Source organism: Parasteatoda tepidariorum, chromosome 1 (assembly GCF_982258835.1).
Source record: "Parasteatoda tepidariorum strain Cologne lab strain chromosome 1, Ptep-v5.0, whole genome shotgun sequence".
Classification (NCBI taxonomy): Eukaryota; Metazoa; Arthropoda; class Arachnida; order Araneae; family Theridiidae; genus Parasteatoda; species Parasteatoda tepidariorum.
The window spans coordinates 88,261,153-88,288,498 of NC_141755.1; the positions used below are offsets into that span (position 1 = coordinate 88,261,153).

Consider the following 27,346-nt stretch of genomic DNA (forward strand, 5'->3'; position numbering starts at 1 on the left):
GCACTCTTTTCTTGATAATATTAGCCAACATAAAAAGATTTTTCGATTTGGTTTCAGAGGGTGAAAAATGAAGCCTGAAATTGAGAATGTCTTGCTAAATGCAGCAGAGTTGCACGCGAGAGTGCACGAATCTCAACAAACACAGCTCAGTAGACGCACCCGCGAACTCGAAAGTATTTAATCACGTAAAATAGTTGTCGCGTTCACACGCTACGGACCAATGGTACGCCGAAATGGATTGTGGTTGAATGAATTGTGAAAACGTTGAACAAAACAAATGGGAAAACCACACTTCTGCATAAAAAAAAATGAGATTGGCAAAAATCGACAATCTCATTTTGAAAAAGGGAATATTGAGCACCTTTTAAAAAAAAAACCACAATGAAAAAAAAGGCACCTTAAAGGGCTTTTAAAAACAAAACTCGATAATAAGCACCTTTAAGCACTTTTTAAAAATGCTACGCACCATCTTACATGTAAACAAGAAACATAATATAGCGAAACCAAGCTAATTTATCCAAAATCAAGAAATATAATATAGAACGATTATTTAATGTAAAAACAAGTATAGAATAAAGAATTATCCTACTAACAGAATAAAGAATTATCAATAAATTAATTATGAGAACTTGCACAAAGTCACACTTTTGTTAACCTTAATTGCCCAGACATTTTATATGGATGGGCCACTTTACCGTAATTAAAAAAAAATAAGTGACAGCAACGAATGCTATAATACCTCAATACAAAGAAAACTGCAATTATTGCCTTTTTAAAAATAAAAAAAATAGATGAAAAAAATCAATGTTTTACAAATAACACGAACTTACTTTCATTTCTAATTCTTTGACTTCCTTTAATTGGTTGGTCTGGAGATTCCCAAGATTCCATGCTTTCCCAAATGCCAGAATGAGAAGCTGACCTATATTTTGCGGAGAGAAAAATATCCTAGTTATATTCAAAATTTTATTATAAAAGCAAATACTACAAATGTTATAACAAATAACAAGGTTGTGACTTAAATCTGGAGAAAAAAATATCTCTATGTTTTCCCTGTATGTATTATACACAATGTATTAAGAGGAAAGAATTACTGCGCTCTTGTATGAGCTATATTGGGCTAACTATGCTAGTTTTAATTGCTGGAAAAACTTAAGAGTAAAAAAGGAACATCTGGACATACTTAAATGCTATAATAAATTAAATAGTTTAGTATAGCTAAAATATATTCCTTATATATCCCATAGATTGTTCTTTGAGTGGTCACCATTTTTTCAAAAGATGAAAATAAATTGGAGCCCGGTAGCCAGTGTTGGCCTCTCTCTTTGATCTCAAGATAAGCTTTACTGTTACGCACATTTATGTAAACAAAGCCCTTCGTTGGTAATTTTTTTTAACATTATATTTTTTTTCATGTCATTGAGAAAATAGCTTCCCATTGAAATTCAAAAATCAAAGAAGTTGATGGGAAATATACTTCCCATGGGTTTATAAGGGTTTTAAAAGGGCCAAAGATCGAAATGTTATAAAGAAGATGAAAACAGATGGAAAAGAGGACTAGTTATGGTATCCTGTCTTATCTTTTGATATTATTCTTTAAAGCTAATCATGCAAAAAAACTTGGATAGGAAAATAAATGTTTTTAAATATTTGTGGCATTCTTCTCAATAAATAACAAAGACAACTGGGAGTATATTATTGTATTCCAAAATAAAGTAATATAAATATTATTACAAATGTTTAATTAATATTCATTTTAATAGTCTCATATGAAAAAGACATAGATAATAAGACTACATCAATATACAATTTTATAACATGTAGAAACAAAATTAACAAAGTTTTACTTTCCTTAAAAAAAAAAAAAAAAAAAAAAAAAAAAAACTAACTAGAATGAAGCACTTACAAGACTTGTGACTTTGCACTGTTAACAGGGTTTATCTTGGATCTCCTTTGTGCTAGAAAAGAAGAAAAAGATCAAAATAACAAATTTTTTTCGAACTCATAAATATCAAAACAATAGAAAAGATAGGAAAAATCAAACATCACGACATACTACAAATTTTAAAAAGAATCTAATTAAAATGCATAAAAATGCATGCAGTAAGCTCTAAATCCCTTTTTACTCAGCATAGAGCACATTACAAAAAGTAAACTGCAATTATTAGCACAACAGACATAATAATTATTAAAGTAACAGTAACTCTTCTGACTTGCACCTAAAATAATATGAATCCTGAGCAACAGGAAACTATTCAGGCAGAGCGGTAATTGCATAATACTAAGATTAATATTATATTCCACTCATTAAGTTGTGCACAGTGTTATCAAATACTCCAAACATGAAATATTGTAATAACACTATCAATGCAAATAAATGAGATTCTTTTTTTACAGCACACTTATTGTGAGGAATTGTCAGCGAAAACATGTCATGTTTTGGCTTTATTGCTTGAGCTCATTTTAATTTAAGTTAAATACAATATATCAAAAATCAATATAAAAGATATAGAATAATACCCAAGTTTAATCATCGGCAGGGTTGGAGTTTTTGCCGGCAAAAAGGGGTTTCCGCCAGGACAGTGGTAAAAACCGACAAAAACTGGTAAAAACCGGCAAAAACCAAATCATCTAAATTGCTGATTAAATATTATTACAAAATACTTGAAACAAATTTAAATCAATCAAAAGGAATAATAATTTTGATACATTACATGAAAAAATTATTTTTAACATATTAATAATTAATATAAAGGCAATAATTTTTAAAACATTGAAAGTTTTTGACCTCTTTTCATTTTAGAATCCTTAAATAAATGTTTTTTTACAAATAGTAAATAAATATTATTATTTGTACAATAATTAACTACACATCTTGATAGATATTTTATGCTTTAAATTATAGTTATATTAATTTAAAATAAGTTCATTTCACTGGAAAAAAGAGAATAATCGCAAATTTTCCAATCACTAATGTTTTAAACTACTAAAATGATATATTATTACATTATGATTTAATTATGGAATAATAATTTTGTAGTTATTTATATTTATAGTATATATTTAAATTTTAGGAATAATTTTGTACCAAAAATGTGTTTTTGTCCTCTTATCTTGGAAAATATAGGTTTTTGCCAATTTGCTTGGCAAAAACCTGTTTTTGGCAGGATGGGTTTTACCGGCATTTACCATGGTTTTTTCCACCTGCGGCAAAATCTTGCCAACCCTGATCATCTGTAATTTAGGTACTAATAATTATTATTGATAATTTTCAATACATGGATTGGAGCGGGATAGACTTGATGGCAGGGTGATGGACTCCCGTTTGCGAGAACAGGAGTGCAGATCCAGCCGACCAAAGACTCCCCGTGTAGTAAATAGTGACTGGTGCACGTTAAATATGTCAGGTCACAAAGTCCTCCATGTTCAACAAATAATCAATAACAAATCATACCTCCGGGGATACTGAATTGGAAATTTTATTTAATATTTTTTATCCGCCGTTGAACATCCAACTAAATTTTTAGATTTACGACTACTAATGTACAACTTCAAAGCCTTGCAATTTTAAACCAATCCAGAAGACAAGGAAACTCCTGGATCAGTACTCCCAGGAGTTTTGATTTGCTACGGGAACATGGAAGATTTTGCGACTGGACAGATTTAACATGCATCAGTCTCAATTTACGACATGAGGAGTCTTCGGCCGGCGGGGATCGAACCCACTAACTCGTTCGTGGACATGGGCCCAGCGTCCTACCAACTAGCCTATCCCGGCCCTGAATTGCAGATTGATCCTTCTCTGGTTTGGGTCAAAATAATGCACCGTGACATTGTCGCAGAAAGATTTTTCTTTTACAAAGTAACAAATTTCAGTTTTCTTTTCTACAGAAATTTACACATAATATTTGAACCACGCATTTGAGAAACCCTTTTTTGAGGAGCCCAATTTGCGAGATTTCGTCAATCTTTTTTTAGGCGTTTACTACTACAGATTTCATCATTTTTTTAATGTGATGATTGGTAAGTTACAACATGCAAAGAAGGAAATCATTTGTGCATCCACCCCCAACAAAATGAGAGAATATCACCCATAATATTAGAATAAAAAATTACTACAAGTTCAATTTAAAAAAAAATTACATAATTTTTTAATTTGTAAACGCAATGCTTTTGTTATTTTAAATTAGTAACATATAAGTTGGTTATAAATAAAAGTATCTTGCAGAAAGATATTAGTGTTAGAGAGCTTTGTCGTAGATAGCTCGAAAAAATTCTGCCACAGGGGTATGTGGTAGAAGTCAAATTCTTGGCCACAGATGGCGCTGCTGAAAAAGAAGAACTATTGTACCCCTTGCATCAATGGCCTATGACAACAACAGCAACAATACATGGATTTTATTGTAAGATAAAGTATTAAACAGATTATTCTGCACAGTAGTTATTAAGGAAAAATGTCTTATTTATAAAATACTGCATCTCCCTTGATATTAGAAATAATAAAAGAAATTCTTACCTATTGATAAAGGAAAATTTATGCCTGGCACTGAATATATTGATGCAGCTGAAATGAAAATTTTACCAAACATTACTGAATAGGCATGTGAATATAATTACATTAAGTCAAAAAGTTGTTTATTTAAAAAAATTATGTAAGCAAAAGACAATATTTCTAATGATTAATATGAGGCTTTAAACTAAAAACATATAAATCAATTTAACGTCAGCTGTCAGAAATTATAATTTCCAATTAATCTGGTACAACAGATGATAATTACTGAAAAATTTAAAAGAATAAAATGATTTTACCAAATTTCTAAAAATGAAACATGCAACAGAAATGCATTTACTTAAAGAGAAACATAAAAAATGAGTGATACTTTTTTAAAACTAATTTAATGTTGTGATTTTAAATTTATTTTTTCCTTAAAATGTTTTATTATATTCTCAAAGTTCCACATTTGAATAGACTCCAAAGAAAAATATTAAATAATCAAAATGAAGAATTTATTGTGAGACTATGAGAAGTCACTAAAGAGAACACTTGAAAAAAATGACACACTAAAACTTTTGCTTCAGATAATTTTCCTTTAGCTTTTATTTAAATTTTAAATAGTCATATCAAGAGAATATCACACCCAAGTTATACATTTTTTCCACTAAAAATACATACTTTAGCTAAAGCTGGGTGTTAAGGAAAAATTTCATCACCATTTTATAATTTTTTGTGGTGCATAAAAACAGCCTATCACTGCCACAAATGGATTTAATATTATGCATAAAGTATTTAAATTCATTTCAGATATTTGAGAAGCTTTTTTCAATTAATATACAGAGTGAAAATTTTATTTTTAAGATAATTCAGTAATAAAAAATACAAAAAAAAATTTAGGAATTAAAAAATAAATCCCTGATTAACATCAAAATATATCCTTTTTTAATGGTAATTCTTAAATTTTTATTAGAAATTTTCTACTTTTAAGTCTATTTAAAAACATTCATTTTTCAAAAAAAGATTTAAACCAATTACTCTTATTAAGGATTACTAAACTGATTACTTTATTTTACAATTTACTATCCAGTTACACTATAGCAAGCAACAAGCTGAGTAAATACATACACGGTACACAAACATGAGAAATTTCAGATTGGAAAAGAAGTTTTAAAGCTATTAAAAATACTTATACTTACTATCGGCAAGTTTGTGGACTTCAGGCCCTAAGCTATCAAAATAACGATGCTTCATTGCTGCAAAAGCACTTATCCTATCTTTAGGATCATACTGAAAGTAAAATAATCAAAATAATAGTAAGAACTAGATCAATGCTGATTTAAAAAAAATACATATGTATATATATAATATTGGGCAGATTCTGCTGGTTTTGTAATAAAAAGTATAATCAAAAACAGCTTTAAAATTATGCAAAATTTGTGCTTCATAAATAGCAATTTTTAAATAGTATGGGGGAGAGGAGTTGACAATGCCAACCTTCATCAATCAAAAGGAACCCCAAAATAGAATCGAGTTAACGTATCGTATATACTAGTGAACTGGTAATTATTAATTGTAGTGGTAGTTACGTCACATTACTCCCCCACCAGAATTTTATCACGGATAGAATTCGATGAACGGATACCACCAGTTGAATACTTTTTTGAGTAAGACCTGGAGAGTTGTATTAAGTTCACCGGATTTTTAGTGATTATGATGAGCGCTGTATTAAGTTCTCAGAGTTTTGAGCGCTTGCCGTGAGAGCTGTATTATATTCATGGTTGTGTGTGTGGTATCTCTTGTGTTGGTATTAGCAGTCGAATGAATGCAGGATCCCGTTTTGTATAAATGAGGCTGAGAAGCAGTGCAAAGAGGAGGAGGATGCAGTCACAAATAGCAAGCCAAATATACTACTGGAAGTTACCAATGTGAGGAAAGGATCTTTCAACAATGTCAACCTTCATCTATCAAAAGGTACCCCAAGATAAAAACAGGTTAACATGTTTTATATACTAATCAATTGGTATTTAATAATTGTAGTGGTAGTTGTGCCACAATAGTAATTAAAGGCATACTCTCAGTAATTTTTAAACAGCAAAAGCAGAAAAAAAGAAAATTTATTCCCTCATATGCAGAGAAGTGACTATAAGATTTTATACTTCATACACATTTTTACTGGTTTATTCACTTGTCTATTAAATATGTGTATGAAAAAAAAGTTAATAAAGTAATTTGAATAAAAAAAATTACAATGTGAAGAACTTGCAATGTTCACAATTATGATGCAATCAACTGCAACTCAACAAAATCAAGAGTTAGAGACAGCTTATAAAAATTTTCAAACTATAAAACTATTTCCCGGTAAGTAAGTCATCAGGTAAGCCAATGTAAATTTTTTTTATCTTTTTAGTGACATCAAAAGTTTAAACTATCTGAACTATAAAAATTATCAAACCACAAAATTATTATGATCTGGTGAATAATTGGTCATCAGGTTTCAAATCATTGGGTGAGCAATATATAATGAAATACATATCAATATATTTATTTGTATTGACTTACTTTCAACAACTCGTACATGAGGTCAATGCCAGTAGAATCAAGGCGCCTGCACCTATCTTCCAGTGTTTTGACGTCATCATATTCAAACTTCTGTACATTCTTTATTGACAGATATTCTTCATTGTTTTTCAGACACTCAAACACGTCCTCTGAAGGGGGACCCATCAGGTCAAATATAAGTCCCAACTGCCAATCGACAGACGACCCGGGAAAGAGAGGTTTCTTCGTCACCATTTCAAAGAATATACATCCGACACCCCTGCAAAACACGCACATTAAAATTTTTACTAGTAATTTGTTTTTGAATATTGACAAGAATGAGAGCAAGAAGAGAACTGAAAGTATGAAATATCAATCAACTTAAAAATAATGATAAAATAAATTAAAAAGTTTAGGAAATTTGAAAAAAAAAAAATAATAATCATTCTTATACTTATTTAAAGTTTTCTTTACTGTATGTGTACATTTACAGACGGTTAACGAAAATTATAACAATATTTTTTAAACAAATAATACTGTAAGGGACAGATTAATTTTAACTTACTTTTATGAAAATGGGAGAAAAAGTTAACTAAATATTAGAATGTTGTAAAAGAAAGATATTATCATGAGACATGAAAAAAAAGTAGTAATAAGTAATTGCAAAATAGAGAAAAAAATTTCAGAATAAACAGTAGTTGTTTATTAGGCCTAAAAATTTTAATTCTAAATCTTGCTCTAACTAAATCTAACTAGCTCTCAGTAATCAAAAGTACACAACACAAAAATAAACAAAGTTAGTGTTCATGAAAGCACAATTATAAAGTGCATACTGTTTGTCTAAGATAGGTACTCTGCCAGACATTCGCCTGGAGCTGTGGCGGTGACTATGGTAACAAGGTATGATTATTTCGAGTAGGGGTGCGGGGTCCCTCTTCAGGACTGATTTCGGCGAGAGAAAAGGAGAGCTCTTCATCGAAGCTACCCTCCCTAAAATGCCCTCTTCTTGTTTCCATAGCACCAGACTGCCGCAGACTTAGTGGCGGTCAGAGTACCTATCTTAGACAAACAGTATATGAGCAGTGATTCTATTAAAACACTATAGTACCTCGAATACGGCAAAAATTGTAGAGGGAAAACAAAAATTAAATTATTATTGGTCACGGTACCGCAAACCACCAGCGAGAAAAAAATTATGTATCGGCAAAATTATAATTACATTTTAAATATATCAGTAATTCTTCTCCTCACTAGTAGCTGAAGGAGAAAAGTAAAATAATTCTAAGTATCATATTACATCATTGCATTTTCCTGATGCAAGTGTTCGATAAGTCGTAACAAAAAGCTTTTATTGTTCAAATTTAACTTCTTTCTTGTTTTAAAATTCTTAATTTTGTTTATCAATTGCTATAACAATTATGGATGTGCATATTAATAGATGAACAAAAGAGGTAGAGAATTCCCATTTTAATCATTTTTAGTAGAAAAGAACTCAGAAATTCAGAAGCTCTGGGTCCTCAGGACCCATACTTTCAAAAGTCTAGCAGAATCACTGTATAATGTGTCTATTAATAAAATTATTCATAAATTTACAACAAAATAAGTAACGTTAAGACGAAATTCTTAAATTAAAAATGTTAAAATGCTGAAACTTTAAATTTTGTTAAAAAATTAAATTGATTGATTGGCATCAATGTTCTAGGTGATGTGTTGATGGATGAAGGTTGTTTTCTAGAAGCCATTACAGGGTCAGTTGACTGCAGTCACCAGCTCTGGCAATGTTCTAGTTTTTGTTGAAATAGAACAAGACCTTGTCTTTTTATCCTATTGTATTTGATCAACTAAAAATGCTTATTCACAGCATTTCATATTTGAGTTAATGTTCTTTTCTATAAGAAAATCAGATCAAGTTTCAGAATAACTTTACGAAAATTTTGCTGTTTCTTTTTCCTTTTTTCTTTTTAATTTCTGGGTTCTGACAAATCACTTTTGATTTTATTTATTATTTTTAGAATTATTTCAGGAGTAGAACAAAAATTCATTGTAGAATAGTTGCTAATAAGGAAATTTTATAACTTTAGTAGTTAAGGGGAGGAAAAACTTATTTAAAACAGATTATTACAGAAATTCCTAAAAATTTAATTTTTTATTACTTAACCACAAGACCAAAATCTTGACAATAGAATTATAATAATTACAGATAAATCACATTAGTTTTCACCTCTACTACATAATTATACATTTAAGCTAATTTAAAAGCAAGCATACCATAAATCTATTGACGTAGAATAATTAGTTGAACCTAACAATACATCTGGTGGCCTATACCTACAGGGAAAAAAAAACAACACATTATTCATTTCATGGCAAATAACATCGCTGAAAATTTTACCATTATTAATGTTATTCAAAAACGAAAAATATTAATTATACAATAATGTACATTGAAATAATTTAATAAACACAACTAACACTTGAGGAGTAAAAAAATAGTAATTACCATAATGTAACTACTTCATTTGAAAATGTTTTGGTGGGTACAGATTTTGCTCTTGCAAGACCTGAAAAATTAAAGGCAACAATTTATAATTCATAGAAACTACAAAGGCAAAACAGAAGTCATTTTATTACCAGCAGAATTAAATAAATTCCGTACCAAAGTCAGCCAATTTTAATTCTCCTTTATCATTTATTAGTATATTTTGTGGTTTCAGATCTCTGTGAAGAACTTTCCGCCGATGACAGTAAGCAAGACCTCGCAGCAATTGAAAAAGAAAAAGCTATTGAAAAAAAGAATAAAATATGTTAACAAATTTCAAATACAGATACTGTAAATATATATATATATATTGGGAAATATAACTTTAATGTCATTACTCTATGAATTTAAAGCGGAAATGACTGTCAATAAAAATAATTGCAATATTATAGATAAATAGAATAAAAAATATTTATTTATTAAAGAAAAGAGAGAAAGGCATTATTTTAAATCTCAAATTTAGATACTTAAGAATATTTCTCTTACCTTTCAAATTCAGAAAACTTAAAAGTGGAAAATCTGTTTCCAATAAAAGATAGAAATTCATTACACAATATTTAAAAATTTCATAACTTTGCCAACATACATTGTAAAGCGAGCATTAAAAACACTTTAAAACAAGGTCAATTCTGAGAGTTAAACTATTTAATTTTTCTGTTCAACAAAAAGAGGATAAAATTTTTTAAAAATCTTAGTGTTAAAATGATACATTTTCTCAAAAATACATCTAAAAAATAAAAAAAAAAACTTATTATTCTTTTAAGGACCAGTTTCATAGCTAAAAGGGATTTAAATTTTGTATTTTTTCGAACGTCAAAACGTATTTTTTAAGCATGATTGTGTACATAAAGAAATTATCAACACTTTAATAATAAACACAGCATGTAACAGACTGACTTAACCCACTGGCGGTTAAGGAAATGGGCAAAATTGGAAGAATGTTTCTCCCCTACACACAGTTCCCCTATCAGTTAACATGGGAAAACCGGTTTTGCTATGCAGAGAAGACTGCAGGTTAAAATGCGACTTTTTACGTGCAGAACCGTCAGTGGGTTAAGTGAATATATGCATTAAATAAAACTTGCTGTGAGAAGAAAGAAAAAAAAAGTGAACTACTCAACACACTACCTAATGAACATTAGGCTCAAAAAGAATAGAAAGTTTTCCAAAAGAACCATTATTTTTTCTTCTTTAAATTTAATTATTCCGATTATAAATTAAAGGAATTCAATTTATAATCTGAATTTACAAAACTTCTTCTCTTGAGAATCTATAATATGTTATATATTACTGAAATAGTTCTAGCAAAATTGACAAATTTGCTAGAATTCTTATTTTTTGCATACTTAGGGATTCCGTTTTTATGGATGCTGAAAACGAATCCACATCTTGAGACCAATTTTTTTCTGGGAAAATCTGGTTTTTTGCATATAACTATTTTTTTTATATTAAATATAGAAAACTTCTAATGAAAAATTTTTAAAATTACAAAAAATTTCTCACACATGTAGGGTTATAAATCCAAGAATTAAAAGCTTGGAAAAAGTGACTATTGAATTGAAATAATGTTTCTCGCACTACTTCAATAAAAAAAATTGGGAAGAATAATTGATAGAGGTTTGAAACTTTATAAAAATTCTTTTGTTAGGTTCTGCTATGTATGAAAAATAAAAACACATTTCCAATCCCCAATGGGATATCTCTCTCTCCCCTCAAATTAATTATAAATAATCAAAACTTTCAAGATCTTCTCAATTTTTGATTTTTTTTTCATATCTCTTCCTGAATTTTTCCTCATTTAACTTAAAAAAAACCCTCATGTGAGTATTTCTATTCTTCTTATTAATTTATTGCCTTGATTTTTTTCTTTTTATCCTCCTACTTAATAACCATAATTTATTTAAAACCTCCCCCATAACTATGAATTTTAGTCTTTCTCAATTTTTATGCAAATGAAGTTAGTAATGTGGTTTTTTCCCCACAATTTCATTTATACTAAAAAGCGAAAATAATCCACTCTCCTTAAAGGTATTCAATTTATAATTTGAAACTACAAAACTACTTCTTTTGAGAATCAATAAATTTTTTTATAAATTACTTTGTCTATGTCTATCTAAAAGCAATATCATACCTGCCAACTTTTAATCCCTTCCATTATTATTTTTCCCAGTGGTATTAAAATGGAATTAAAACTTCAATTTTAAGCAAGCAAATACATTGTATTTGAGAAAACTTAAGTTAACAACCATGATAGTAACGCATATTAATGTATGTGCTTAATTTTTGTAAGAATAGTGGTTATCAAAATCATCTAAAAATTAAGTTTATAAAAGAAAAAATAGTATATACTTACTACCACTTTAAATATGAAAATAAAATCTTCCGGAAAATCCGGAAGAGTTGGCAGGTATGCAATATGCATAAATTTTGTAGATTTTCAGTAATGCTAAAACTTTTTAAAAATTTAAATTGTTAGAACTGAAATATTTTACTTTTCACTAAGTTATAAAAACTCTCATAAGACGCACACATTACAAAAAACTGATGGAATGAAACAATAACACTAGGAGACAGATAACAATAAAAAGCACAGAAAAGAAAAAGTAATGAAAAAATTTACTCACTTTTACAATATCTAAGCTAAGAAGAGATTTTAATTCGTCTAAATATGTCTTCAGATCTTTTTCCTGAAATGAAAAATAAAATCATGTAAGAATAGAAGTTGCAAAGTACAGTAAAAATCTATTAAATGTTAATTCATAATAACACAGGAAATAGCTCTTAAAGTGAGCTTGTCATTATACGCAAATGCACATATTTAATGTTAAAATACCTATAAAAAATTACATAGATATGTTTAAAGGTTTTTCTTTTACTTTTAACAACTATTTTAATTTAAAATACATATCTAGAGTTGGCTGTTTTTGCCTATAATTGTCGGCCGAATTACATAGCTCCACATTTTATAAAAGGCATGAATATCTACAGCAAAAAACAACGCATTTCCAAATCATAACAAGTTTTAACAAGATGGAAATTAAATGAAATAATAACTTGAGAATTTATATTACTGAGAATTATAACTTGAGAATTTATAATATATATACCTAATAAAAGGCTTCTCATAATATGCTATAGACACAATGCGTGCAAAAATAAAAATTATAAAACTTCACTTAAAAATTAAAAATATTATTTTTTGCTTAGCAAATTTAGCAACTAACAATATTTTTGGTGTTAATGCTACTGTATGATGTACCTTGAATTAAATTCAGTACTACAATTACGAAAAATTCTTTACACCTTTAGCATGAGAATCGATTCACTATCTGTCCATTTTAAAAAAGTGCAAATTATCTTGGTAAAATGTAATTTTAGTTATAGCTCATTACCAGGAGTTGGCCCTTGGCTCCGCCTTCATCATGTGGTATCTGATGATACTAGTTTGCTATTTCTGGGAAAAGGTTGTGAGCAATCCTGAGCAAGGTTGCTATTTTGTGATTGAATGGCAAAAATATTTTTTTCACCATTTTTTATGATATTTCTCTCTTTTGAGTGAATAGTTTGTCCTTTATGAGACATTTTGCTGGGAAAACAGCAGTTTTTAAATTTAAAATACATTTATTTAGCTAGAGAGACGAAAGAAAAGGTATAACAGCAGATGATAAAGCGAAGTAAGTGACTGAAAAAGAAGTCACTGCTTGTGTTTGGTGCGCATAAAGGGTTGTTCCAATTTCAAGAGTGGAGATGTTTTTCTTCTTACTCCCGCGCTGAAATGAACTCTGCGTCCAAGGAAGTGCAGCCAAGTGCCAACTCCTGGTGAACTAACTATATATGAAGTTGTAATTAGAAAGATTAAATTACAAAAATAATAATAAAACTACAAATTAAAATATGAAAAATATTGTAGTATTCATATAATGGAAAAAGCTTATAACTTTACTAAGTATATAAATTAGTAAATTATCTTTTTAAAAACAGATCAAATTATCTAAAATTGCAGCATTTCAAAAGTTACTAAAACTACCTTAAAATAAGAAAATTTTAGTCATAGAAAGTTTAACTTTGAAAGATTTGGTAGCAAAACTGACCATACATGAAATTGATAACACTTACAACTTTTACAATATAAAAGAGTTTTTAAATTATAAAAGTTACATTAACTGAGCATTTAAAAGTTTTAGGATAAATTTAAAACAATTTAACTTTTCTTAATTTTTATCAAATGAATAAGTTAAATTATTATATACAGTTACATAGTTAACTTTAGAAAAATAAATAGAGCATCTTTTCATTTCTTCTACGATACGATTTGTTTGCTTTTTATTCATTACCATTACAATATAAATATCTTTTTTTACACTAATCTAATATATAAAAAATGTATCTGCTTAACTAATTATGGGCAAATGCCGATACAAAATTTCTTTTCGAAAAACATTCTACCTCAAATTTGTGCACCCTAACACCTATTTCCAGACAGATCAGATAAATTTAAAATTACTTTTTTATTTTATTTAAAATACACATTCTTGTTCTGAAATTGAAGCACATGGAAGGAAGAAACAAAGAAAATTGTGTACACTGGTCAAACAAACTTTGATTTATGACACAACATTTTAATATCAGAGGGTCAATAAAAATTAATTTTAACATGAAGAGACAAATGAAGTTTATGTATACTTTGGATTTTTTTTTAAGTTTGATAAAATAAAAAAGACAAAATATTTCTGAAACTGTAATCACAAGAAAACCTTTAACATGAAGGAAACAGTAACTTTTTTTTTAAATATAAAGAGAGTTTATAGAGACTTATTAAAAGTGTTTTACCTTGGCTTTTGTAAAATATTTCTTGAGTTGGAGAACAATAAAAATGTTTGATATGTTTAATGAAAAATTTATATTTAAGTTTAGTTTTTTTTTTTTTTTTTCAATAAGCATTAATTTCCTTCTAAAGATAATAAATTTAAATTTTATTTTCTTTGTAAATTAATTGTTAATTTAATTGTAAATTTGTAATATAGAGGGCCACATTACAAAATTTTATACAATCACAAATAATATATCACAAATTATATTAACAAATACTGTGTGAATAAGACCAATTTTTAACTAAAAAGTTACTGTAAAAGTTGTAGAGGTTTATCAGGGTGCATCTCAAAATCTCTCAACAAAAAATAAGCACCTTTTAAGTACTTTTTAAGCAATCAAAAAATATTTTTAAGCACTATATACATAAACAAAATGTTACATGATTTTCACAGACTTTAGATGATCATGATAAAATAAATGGTTTATGACAAAGAACTCTTTTCTTGATTATATTAGCCATTATAAAATGATCAAGAGCTTTTTGGGTTCAATATCAGAGCGTGGAAAATGAAGCCTGAAATAGAGAATATCTTGCAAAATGCAGCAGAGTAGCACATGAAGAGTGCAATAGTCTATCAAACCCAGATCATAATACATGGCGAAAATCGACATGGTAAAGAAAAAAATCTTATTTTCCAAAAGGAAAAATTAAGCACTTTTTAAAAACACACGATGGAAAAAAAACCTTTAAGGGCGAAAAACAAAAATCGAAAATAAGCACCTTTAAGCACTTTTTAAAAACGCTACACACCATGTCTATGTTGTGTTAATAGTGAAAAATAATTTGGGTCGAATTCTTTGTAAAATGAAAATATTTCCTCATTGGTATGTTAACGTTGTAGAAAAACGAAGCCATTCACTGAATAATTTAACAAGTAAAGTGGTAAACTTACCAAATATTCAAAAACTAAGGTAAGGGACTTTTCAGTATGAATGATATCATGGAGTGTAACTACATTATTGTGCTTTAAATTTTTCAGCAATGAAACTGGAAGAAAAAAAACAATCATATTATTAGGAAGCTTAATGGTTGTTAAGAAAGAACTCATTATAACAACAAAAAAATAAATATAAGCAATGAGATTTCAAGTTCATAACCAAAATTAAAATACACCATTTAAAAATTATTAATTTTACAATGATAACTCATTTGAACCACTTAAAAGTTTTAATGGCAGACCAATCAATGTGTCACTGAAAATAATTTACCGTTCTTTCAAATAAACAAATATTTTTGAAAAAATTTACTTAATTTTTATGAATTGAAATAATATGTTGGCCAGAGATAAGAAAAATTGACCAAGCAGTAACGAATAACTATTATGAACTCACTACAGATACATAGCAAAAAAACTCTTCGACAAAAAAAACAGATACTTAAAAAACTTTTTCGATTTTCATTAACTTATCTAGCTAAAAGTTAACTTAGACTGTTAGTCGTTAGAGCATCGGTTCCCAATATTTTCAGCTACAGAACCCCAAATAATTTAACCTTTTCTTTCTAAATACTAACTCTTAAAAAAAGTTATTTGGCATGTGTGAATATTCTAATCAAAAAAATAAAAAAACTTCAAATTAATTTAGAACCTTTTAATGTTAAAAATGAAATTTCATCGTTTTATCAGTAATAGACTCGAAATTTAATTTTTTGTGAGGCAGTTGAGCTGGCAAGTCAAAAGTGGTTGTTAGCCTAAAAGTTTTTCACGTATTCATAAATCAAATTATGATTTTTGAAAAAGAACTGTTATAAAATTTGATGGTTATCGGGGAAATATAATTTGCAATTCTTAAACTTGGTTATTACATTTTAAATTTTAAAGTTCTAAAAGAGATAGTCATGTACTCATTTGTATTTAGTATATTCTTTTAGTAATTTGTTTAATATATTGTAATTGGAAAAAAACACAAATGTGCATTTCAAAATTTGCTATTTATTTTTATTGGCCTTTTACTTAAATAATTTATTACTGATTGAATGCAAAGCTAGTAAAGGTTTAAAAAAAGGTTCTAATTCACAGAACCCCAGCAACCTTTCTACAGAATTGCTGGATTAGAGCATCAGACATCAGTCCAGAATAGTTTTTTTTCAGTTCTAAAAACTGCTGAGTGCATGCGATATACATACTCATAAAATCTGGAATCGAAAGTCCTGCAAACAGTTTCTGAGCAGTACCATGGGTACAGGGATCAAGATAAAAAAATTTTCCATGTCTAAATTGTGGCAGTAGCCCAATGAATGAGTAATGCTAGCATCCATTAGGGCATTCTGGATTAAGCCACACTTTTACCCTTTTACTAGTTGCACTTTTACAAATGAAAAAAGACCCTTCTTACTGGCTTAATTCACAAAGCTTGTAAACTTGGCTTTTTCAAGTGTCATTCGAAACAAAAACAACAAAAGTTAAGATTCTAAATTTTTTTAATAGAATTAAATTAGCACAGACATTATTTAAATGCAAAAACTTTTTTTTTTTAAAAAAAAAGCAAAAACTTTTTTTTTGGAAAAATGCAAAGAACTATTATAATTTAATTTTCTTTACAGCTATAAAAAGATAATATGATGTCTTTCACACACAATAAAAGTCATAAAAATCATATCACTGACTGGAAAAAACTTTTAAGTAAAATCAAAAAAAAATATCAAAGAAATATTTCTACACATTTAAACATTTAAAAGTGAGCATGATTTGCACAGATCAATTGCAAGCAAAAAATTAATTTCAAATTTTGGGGTAGTTAAAAAAGCATAAATTAGAATTAAGAAAGCTAACCTTCCCTAATGGCAGTGCAGGGTGCTCCTTCTTCATGCTCTAGTCTGATTTCTTTCAGCGCAACTAATTTATCAGTCAGTCTGCTTTTACCTTTATAAACAGTTGCATAAGTACCCTGCAATCAAATATGAATCATGAGTAATTTCAAAAATAAGATATTACAGAATAATTTAGCATACTACTATCATACAATGGTTGAATGAGTTGTGAAAACATTGAACAGAACAATGTGAAAAGCACGCTTTTGCATATTACGAAGTAAAAATCGAAATAGAAAAGAAAAGAAAAAATCATTTTCGAAAAGGGAAAATTAAGCACTTGCATAATGCAATAATAGAGTTGTTAGAAACAATAATTGCAATAGTACATAATTATATCTATAAAACTTAAAAAATATAAGAGTGTATGTAGCATAATTCTATAAGTAATAATAGTCTCTGTACAAAGAAATTTCCTCTCTGCAAATTTCTTCCGATAATAAAATTTTTAATCTGCATCGACTAAGGGGTTGTCTCCCTATTATAATTTTTTGAGCATTTATCTTTTGAATTTTCGTCATTTTTAAAATTTATCAGCTGCTTAGGTTTTTTAATTTTTTTTTAATAATTTTTTTAGCCAGCTTAGCTAAAAACAAGGAATTTCTATTTAACCAATTTGCCCTCCCATGTGCCTGCTCCTGAAATCACTAGAATTATTCATTCTAGAATGTCTCATAATGTCTATTACTTCATTTTTAAATTAAAGTCATAATTATATACTTTTGAACTTATCACGTTAACCAAAAATGTTCTTACATTTATTTTTTTTAAAAATTATAGAGCTCACAAAAAACTAATTGTTCACAACATCTATTCAGTATTAATAAGCGTATTAAACAACATTAGTTAAATAACTGTCTGGATGGGCCACTAAAAGCATTTACTACAGCTGAGTGTTCCCTGTATTCTGGGTTCACTATAGCAGGGTTAAGCTGTAATATAACAATAACCATTGTGGAGAAATTAAAGAATATATAAGACGCGCGCATGCGCAAAGAAGTTCCTAACGCTTCCACCCACGTAATCAGATAATATGTACGAGCTAATTAATACGGTCGCTTTAATGCGGCGCTCTGTCTTTTACTATTGTTGTTGTTTATGTTAATAAAATATTGTTAATTACGATCTGCCTAATTAATTAAGAACCTCGATGGGCATCCTTTAGACAACAATAAGTAAGTTAAGCGATATAGTGGCATCCCTGTCTGGACGTGCATCGAATTGATGCAAAGCGGATCGTAAAAAGAAAACATCAACTACGCAGTAAAGAAACTATAATTACGTAAGCATGGATGCTTCAAAACAATTACGAGCGGCTTCACGGACAAGTTTTACGAAAGCCTTAAATAAGTTAGAAGGATTAATAAGAACTGAGACACCGGATATCATCGAAATAGAAATAAGTTTGGATACTTTAATGGAAAAATGTAAGCAGCTACGAGATACTCAAAACTTACACCTACGAAATATGCAAGCCGCAAAATGCACGGAGCAGGAGTACAACAATGAATATGAAGCTTCCGAGGAATACTACGACAAATTTTCTGCCACAAAAGTGAAAGCCGGAAAGCTAATATCGGCGACTACCAAAACCGAAACTACGACGCCGATTCGTGATGATACGTCTACACCAAATAAGTCTCCATCTACGGCGTATAAGTTACCTGACATCGAACTACCGAAATTTACGGGTGATCCAAGGCAGTGGCTTAATTTCTGGACTTTATTCAGCAAAATACACGATGATGAAAGAATTCAGGAGCGGGAAAAGTTCCAGTATTTAATACAAAGCACTGTTGCGGGATCCAAAGCAAGATTAATCATCGAGAGTTTTCCAGCAACAAAAGAAAATTATACGAAAGCTGTTGAACACTTAAAAACACGATTTGGAAATGAAAGTGTTCTCACGCAAGTCTACATACGGGACTTATTAAAACTTGTGTTAAGTGATAAATCTAAAGTTGATTTAGCTACATTATATGATAAACTACAAACACAACTAAGAGCTCTCGAATCACTGGGATTAACGAAAGATAAATATGCAGATTTCTTATTTCCTTTGGTAGAATCCGCTATTCCCACGGATTTATTACAGGTATTTGAAAGGCAAAAGAATTGTGCGACCGATACGTCAGGTAAGACTGATTTAGATTTGTTAATAGAATTTTTACGAAATGAAGTTGAATCTGAATATAGATTAAAATTAAGTAAGGAATCATTTTCTTCAGATAAAAATGTTAATAGTAAAAAGCATGTTAATAAGTATGAAACAAAACATATTGCTTCTTCATGTGAATTGTTTAACTCTAATAAAAATGAAAATGAATGTATAAATAAGTTTAAGAAATTTGATACGAATATTTGTATATTTTGTGATAAAGCACATACATCTGAGAGTTGCAGAGAATTAGCATCTATGACCTTGGAAACCAAAAAAGAAATAATTAAGAAAAAGAACGTTTGTTTCGTCTGTTTAAAAAAGGGTCATAGAGCTAATACTTGCAAAGCAAAGTATGTTAGATGTTTAATTTGTAATAATAGACATTTTTCTATTTTTTGTCCTGATAATCCGAAAAATAAGATCGATAATGTTTCGAATGAAGAAAACCATGAAAACAACATAAGTACGTTAAATAATCAAATTCAACTCTCAGACGTATTGCTTCAAACTTTAATTGTAAGAGTGCATAATGGTAAAAAGGAAATGTTAATTCGTGGAATTATAGATACTGGTAGTATGAGAAGTTATATTTCTGAAGATGTTGCACAATGTATGAGTTATATGCCTATAAAACAAGTAGAAATTAAGCAATTACTTTTTGGTGGGGTCGAAACTGAAGAAAGTATGCACAATGTATATAATGTAGAATTAAGTAGCATTGATAGGAGTTATAGATGCAGATTTGAAGCTTTAAGTCAAAAACAAATCTGTTCTGATATTAAACAGATCCCATATGGCCCCTGGGTTAAAGAGTTACGAAAACTAAATATTAAAATAAGTGATTTGGACAAAGAATTTTGTAATTTTGATAAAGGAATTAAGTTGTTGATAGGGGCAGATATTGCCGGAAAATTATTTACGGGTAGAATAAAAAACTTGAGTGCAGGACCCTGTGCGATTCATACTAGGCTAGGGTATACTTTAATTGGGAAGTTAAATGTTGGCAATATGCCAAAGGGGGAGAGCGAGGCTTCTTGTTACATTTCTTCACTTCTCGTGAAGGATAGAAACATTTCTGATTTATGGAAATTAGACGCATTGGGAATTACGGATCCAGAGATAGACAAAACAAAAACTCAGTTGGAGGAAGAAACATTAAATCATTTCGAGAATACCATTCAAGTCAATTTGGAGGGGAGGTATGAAATATCTTTACCATGGGTTTTAGACAGCTCGCTTTTGCCTGATAATAAAAATAATGCACTTAAGTCGATTTTGAATACGAAAAAGAAATTAATTAATTCGGGTAATTTTGAAGCTTATTCTAACGTATTTAAGGATTGGTCATCTTTAGGGATTATTGAAGTGGCTAACGATGTAAAGGTAGATAATGTTCATTATTTGCCTCATAGAGCAGTGGTTAAGGAAAATTCTAGTACGAAAATAAGGCCGGTTTTTAATGCGTCAGCCGGAAAACCATCTTTAAATGAATGTTTGGCTACTGGACCAAACTTAATAGAAATGATCCCGTCTATTCTTAATCGATTTCGTAAGAATTTTGTGGGTATATCTGCGGACATTGAGAAAGCATTTTTACAGATATCAATACGGGACAAAGAAAGAGATTTTTTGCGATTTTTGTGGTACAGTGAAGACAATTCGGACGAACTTAAAATGTATCGGCACAGAAGGGTAGTCTTCGGAATTACCTCAAGTCCTTTTTTACTTGCCGCTACATTGCGTTACCATTTAAATCGAGTTTCTGAAAATTTAAATAGTACTGCAGATATTCTTAAACAATCATTTTATGTAGATAATTGTGTAACTAGTCTAAGTACAGAAACTGAAGCTCAAAATTTTATTTTAGAATCACAATGTATAATGTCTCAGGGTCATTTTAATTTAAGAGATTGGCAGACAAATTTACCTGATTTATGTGTTAAGGATTCATCTATTACAAAAAATGTACCAATTTTGGGACTTATTTGGGACACGGAGAAAGACACTTTGTCATGTAAGATTGAACGAGCAGATAATTCTGACGAATTAATTACGAAAAGAAAAGTGTTAGCTGTGGCTCATCAGGTATTTGATACAATCGGTTTCACGGCACCGGTAATGTTATTACCTAAGTTAATTTTACAAGAAACTTGGAGTTCAAAAATCAAATGGGATGACAAACTACCTGATAATTTGATTAAGAAATTTAAATCTTGGTTTATCCAATTACCTTTGCTACAGAACATTAAGATTCCAAGATGGATTTGTCTCGATTTGTCAAATACCTTGATGAGTCTACATGTGTTTTGTGACGCAAGTAAGCTAGCCTATGGAACTTGTGTGTTTGTAAGAGTTGAAAGTACCAATGAACCTTTTGTTAAAGTTAATTTAGTGCAAGCTAAGAGTAGAGTTGCACCTCTAAAACCATTGACAATACCAAGGCTAGAGCTTCTTGCATGTTGTATTGGATCTAGATTGTTAGCAAATATAATTAAAGATTTGAATCTTAACAATATTGATATCTATTGTTGGACAGATTCAACGACAGTTTTGAGTTGGATAAAACGGGAACTCAACTGGGGTATTTTTGTTCAAAATCGTGTAAAAGAAATTCGCTCTTTGACTTCTCACACCATGTGGCGCCACATTCCCGGATCTTTTAATCCTGCCGATCTTGCTTCGCGAGATTGTTCAGCTGAGCAACTTATTGAACGTCGTTGGTGGGAGGGGCCTAACTGGTTGTATGAAAACGAACAAAATTGGCCAAAATCCTTTGAAGCCCCAGATGAGAATTTAGTCAACTCTGAACTGCGTAAATCTGTCATTGTAAATTTAAGTAAAAATGATAATGTTTATGATAATTGGTATTATAAATATTTTTCTTCATATAAGAAAATTGTAAATATGATAGCTTGGATTTTTAGATTTTAAAATAATTGTAGAAATTTAGGTAAGAACTGTTCTAAGTTTTTGAGTGTAAATGAATTGGATAGAGCAGAGAAAAGTCTCATTCTTTTGATACAAAAGGACAGTTTTACAGGTATCAATGATAATAAGTTGAGACAATTAAGTCCATTTTTTGATAATGATGGTATTATTAGAGCTAAAACTAATTTAGTTTTTCGTGAAGATAAATCTAATTTCATTTATCCAGTTATATTACCTAGTGATCACCCAGTTGTCAAATTGTTAATTATTAATTGTCATAATGAACTTTTACATGCTGGTACTACTATGATAATGTCTCACTTAAGAGAAAAGTTTTGGATTTTGAAAAGTCGTAAAACTATACGAAATTGTATAAGACAGTGTGTAAAATGTTTAAGATTTAATGCTACAAAGTGTAATGTCACGCCTGGAATTTTGCCTAAAGTTAGAGTTAATGATGCATCTGTTTTCGAAATTGTAGGTGTCGATTTAGCCGGACCACTATATCTTAAGGATAGGAAAAAGTCTTATATAGTACTTTACACGTGCGCTGTGTACCGGGCTATACATTTAGAGTTAGTAACTCTATTAACTACGGAGGCCTTTTTTCAGTCCTTAAGACGTTTTATTGCGCGCAGAGGAAGACCGTCGGTAATATATTCCGATAACGGAACGAATTTTGTTGGTGCGCAAAAGATTCTTCATTCGATAGAATGGGACAAGTTAGCTTCAAAAGCTGCAGAGCATGAGATACGGTGGAGGTTTAACCCTCCTTCCGCCGCCTGGTGGGGTGGTTGGTGGGAGCGGTTAATACAAATGGTGAAGCGAATTTTACGTAAGATATTAGGACGCTCTTCCTTAAATTATGAGGAGTTGGTCACAATTTTGTGTGATTGTGAAAGAATAATTAATACGAGACCCCTCACCTACGTATCGGAAGACGTGGACACCGTTTCCCCTTTGACTCCAGAAATGTTTCTGCACGAAATACCTTCTTCAGGTGTTACAGACATCGATAAGGCAGATAAGGAAGGTTTAAGTAAGAGAGCTAAACATCTCCAAAGAGTAAGAGAGTCTTTAAGAAATAGGTTTAGGACTGAATATTTAGGTCAGTTACGTCAACAAACTATAAGAGATTTCAAGGATAATCCTTTAGTGGTCGGTGAAATTGTTTTAGTGGAAGATGCTAATAAAAAACGCGCTTTTTGGAATTTAGCTAGAGTATTGAAATTAATTCCAGGTCGTGATGGCAAAACAAGGCTTGCTCTCGTAAAGACAGAGAATTCTGAGTTCATGAGACCTGTCCAGAGACTTTATAGATTAGAAGTCAAAAGTTAAATGTTTTGTGAATTTTTATATATATATATGTTTTCTGTTAAAGTTACATGTATGTCATATTTGTGTGTCATTTTATAAGTTTAAGTACATTTCATTTTATAAGTGTTTAGTAAGATTCAATTTTTGAGTGTGATTAAGATTAATTAAACTCAAAAGGTGGGAGTGTATGTGGAGAAATTAAAGAATATATAAGACGCGCGCATGCGCAAAGAAGTTCCTAACGCTTCCACCCACGTAATCAGATAATATGTACGAGCTAATTAATACGGTCGCTTTAATGCGGCGCTCTGTCTTTTACTATTGTTGTTGTTTATGTTAATAAAATATTGTTAATTACGATCTGCCTAATTAATTAAGAACCTCGATGGGCATCCTTTAGACAACAATAAGTAAGTTAATCAACAACCATTATAAATTAGGATATTATGAATAACAACCATCATGTACAGTATACTATAAATGACAAAAACAACACATCATATTATTAAAAAAACAATCATGTCATGACAGTATAAATAACAAATCATTTAACATAATGAATTCAATTAAATATGCATATTAACCTTGAAATTCAATTAGATTAAAATACAGGGTGTGTAGTCAAATTACGCAACAAAAAATAAGCACCTTTTAAGCACTTTTCAAGCACTCAAAAAATATTTTTAAGCACTTTAAAAAAATATCATAACCAGGCAGGATTGGAAAGTTTTTAACAATTGACGGTTTTATCTTGTTTTAACCGTCATGTCAAAAAAAAAAAAAATTGGCATTGTTTTTGACAATTGTCAAAAATCATAAAAATTTTGAATCATGTAAAGCGAATGGCGTTTTCATACGCTACGGACTGACAATACGCCGAAACAGATTGAATTAATTGTGAAAACGTTGAATTGAACAATGTGAAATGTGTTTTTTTGCATAAGTCGCAGCGAAAATCGATATAGTAAAGGAAAAATCTCATTTTGAAAAAGGGAGAATTAAGCACTTTTTAAAAGCACCCAATAAAAGAAGTACCTATAAGAAATCTAATAATTTTTTAAATTATTAAAAAATTTAAAACAACTGATCTGATTTTGATTGAACAAATTAAAAACAGATTTAGATCTTTAAAAAATTGAAAAAGTTCCAAGTGTTTATTAAACATAAATGAGACAAAATTAGTCTCATTAAGGGTCTGAAATTAGACCGATTACTTAAAGTAATTGTCAGGCACAATCTTATTATGAAGGTATAAAATCTATTATCTCCTATATTTTAAAAATATGCTTTCGAAAAATATTTGTTTATTTCATTTCTTAACCTTTATATACATTTTCTTCCAACTGCCCAAAATTAGATTTCTTCAAATGGCACAAAGTTATACATTAAAAGATTCTAACTACAAGTTTATACTTTTTCATTAAGACTGAAGAAAGTATTTAATATTTTCAACAAATAACTTTAAAATCTGTATATTTAGCAAAATATTTTGAAAACTACACTTCTAATGAAAGCATTTATGGCTATAAACTTTTATTGATTTTTTAAATGTCCTCCTTAAAAAAAATAACAATAAATAAATAAATAAAAGGACAGAGAAAGAAACCAAGAATAATTTTACTCTTCAATTAATAGAATTTTTAAAATATCAACTTATCTTTAAGCTTCATCTTATCATTTATCTACAACTATTAATTGGAAGCTAATATTTCTTATCATGGTAATATTTCTTCCAAGACTTTACATGATCATGATAAAATAACTAATTTCTGACAAAGAACTCTTTTTCTTGATTATATTAGCCATTATAAAATAATCAAAAGACTAATAGAAAAATATGAAAAGCACCCTTTTACATAATACATGCCTAAAATCGACATGGTAAAGAAAAGAAAATCTCATTTTTGAAAAGGGAAAATTAAGCACTTTTCCAAAACACCTTATGAAAAAAGCACCTTTAAGGGCATTTAAAAAACGAAAATAAACACCTTTAAGCACTTTTTAAAAACACTACGCACTTTGCTTTTACGAGTGCTTCTACGCACTTTGCTTTTACGAAAACGATTGCTTTTATACGCAATATGTATAAAAGCAATCTTAAGAATTCAATATCTAATATCTTTTTTTAAACAGAAATGCATAACATGGCCAATTTTAAAAATTATATTCTTAAAGAGAATTTCAAATAAAAGGTTATACTAACCTCACCAAGCTTATGAAGTTTCACATAAGATTCTATTCTACCAAAACCTATTTCTGACTGGAAAAAAAATTGCAAATTTACACTCTAGGTATTTAAGTATATAAGATCATATAATTTATTATGACCATTTCATTGATATAGAAAAGGAAAAAATATTTACATTTAATAGAATACTGTATAATTTCAAAATGTAAGAGAAAAAAATCTTTTTCTAATTTGCCTTGATACACCAAAAATCCAGAGATATTAAAAGCTTAGAATATTATGGTGTATTTGTGTGTGATTACTTCCTACAAACACACCCTACATAAAACAATTTGTACTTTTAATTTTAAAAATATATACAATCATACATATTACTCATTTACACTTATTCTTTAAAAGCTAATTACTGATACTAATGTAGAGCAATTGAACGTAGATCATCATTATAAAACATAAGTTTTAAGTTAGAAAGAAACTGAAAAGAGCTAATGATACAAAGGAGTGCAATGCTGTCATATTAAAATAAACTTTTAACAGGAAAATATTTGAAAGATCATTTATACTAAAAATGTGAAGATTTCTATTTTTAAAAAAATTATTCCCTTTTTGGATACACGTTTATTTAATCACAGAAAGTGGCAATAAAGTTTCAAAAAGCCAACATATTCAGTACTAAAAGCTTTCATTCGAATCTTTAGAAACTGAGTTTTCAAGTTGCAAAAAAAAACATTGTTTTGATTAAATAAATGTTCACATTTTCAAAATCATAGGAATTACAAAAGACAAAATAATAATAATACATAGATACGGAGAAAAGTGAAAAAGTCTTAATTAAAAAAAGATTTAATATAGTAACAAAAAATATTTAATGTTGCAGATGTTTGCATATCATGATTGCAAATGCCATTCAGAGAGACTTGTTTTCAATTTTTATCCTAATTTTATTAGCACTTACTATTATCATCAATCTGGTAATGATGGGAAATCAGATGATAGGGTAATTAAATTTCATCTTTTTGAAGAAGAAAAAAATAATTCGTTTTCAAAAGGAAATAAACACTATAAACTAATAATTACTACTCATAAACACTACTCATGAAAAGAAAAAAAATTCTAATGACCTGAAGAAATAACAGATTCTAAAGAAAGCACTAAGAATAACAATAGAAAACTGTTGACATCGTTTTTTTCTTCTTTTTTTTTTTTTAAATATAATAAAGCAGTACAAATAGTAAGACTAACTATAAGATCTTTAAAAAAAAGTTAAAGAAGCAATTACTTTAATTAGAAATATTAGTAAAAAATTTATGAGATCTAAAATAAACACTTGATATTACTTATTTTCTTTAAAAAGTAATGACACACAAATAATAAATTCGATACAATGAAACAATAACATCTGCAAAATACAAATTTCTTTGAATTAATACGCATCACAGAATAATTATTTTCAAATAAATGAAAGTAAATATTTACGCTTACACTTTTGCAGAAAGAAA

General features: G+C 29.1%; 1 protein-coding gene across 7 annotated transcripts in view; it reads right to left on the reverse strand.

Annotated features, from left to right (window-relative positions):
- Nucleotides 1–27,346, reverse strand: part of LOC107440460 (cyclin-dependent kinase 5 homolog) — a 102,882-nt gene that overhangs the window by 2,751 nt on the left and 72,785 nt on the right. For all 7 annotated transcript variants that reach the window (XM_087168525.1, XM_087168542.1, XM_087168531.1 and 4 more), the window contains 12 exons: nt 25,863–25,919; nt 17,216–17,330; nt 15,338–15,432; nt 12,197–12,259; nt 9,690–9,813; nt 9,534–9,594; nt 9,302–9,361; nt 7,055–7,313; nt 5,692–5,782; nt 4,517–4,564; nt 1,907–1,958; nt 831–922 (listed from right to left, as the gene is read on the reverse strand). In XM_087168525.1, coding sequence (XP_087024651.1) covers nt 831–922; nt 1,907–1,958; nt 4,517–4,564; nt 5,692–5,782; nt 7,055–7,313; nt 9,302–9,361; nt 9,534–9,594; nt 9,690–9,813; nt 12,197–12,259; nt 15,338–15,432; nt 17,216–17,330; nt 25,863–25,919 — 1,117 coding nt within the window. The remainder of the gene's footprint in view (nt 1–830; nt 923–1,906; nt 1,959–4,516; nt 4,565–5,691; nt 5,783–7,054; nt 7,314–9,301; nt 9,362–9,533; nt 9,595–9,689; nt 9,814–12,196; nt 12,260–15,337; nt 15,433–17,215; nt 17,331–25,862; nt 25,920–27,346) is intronic.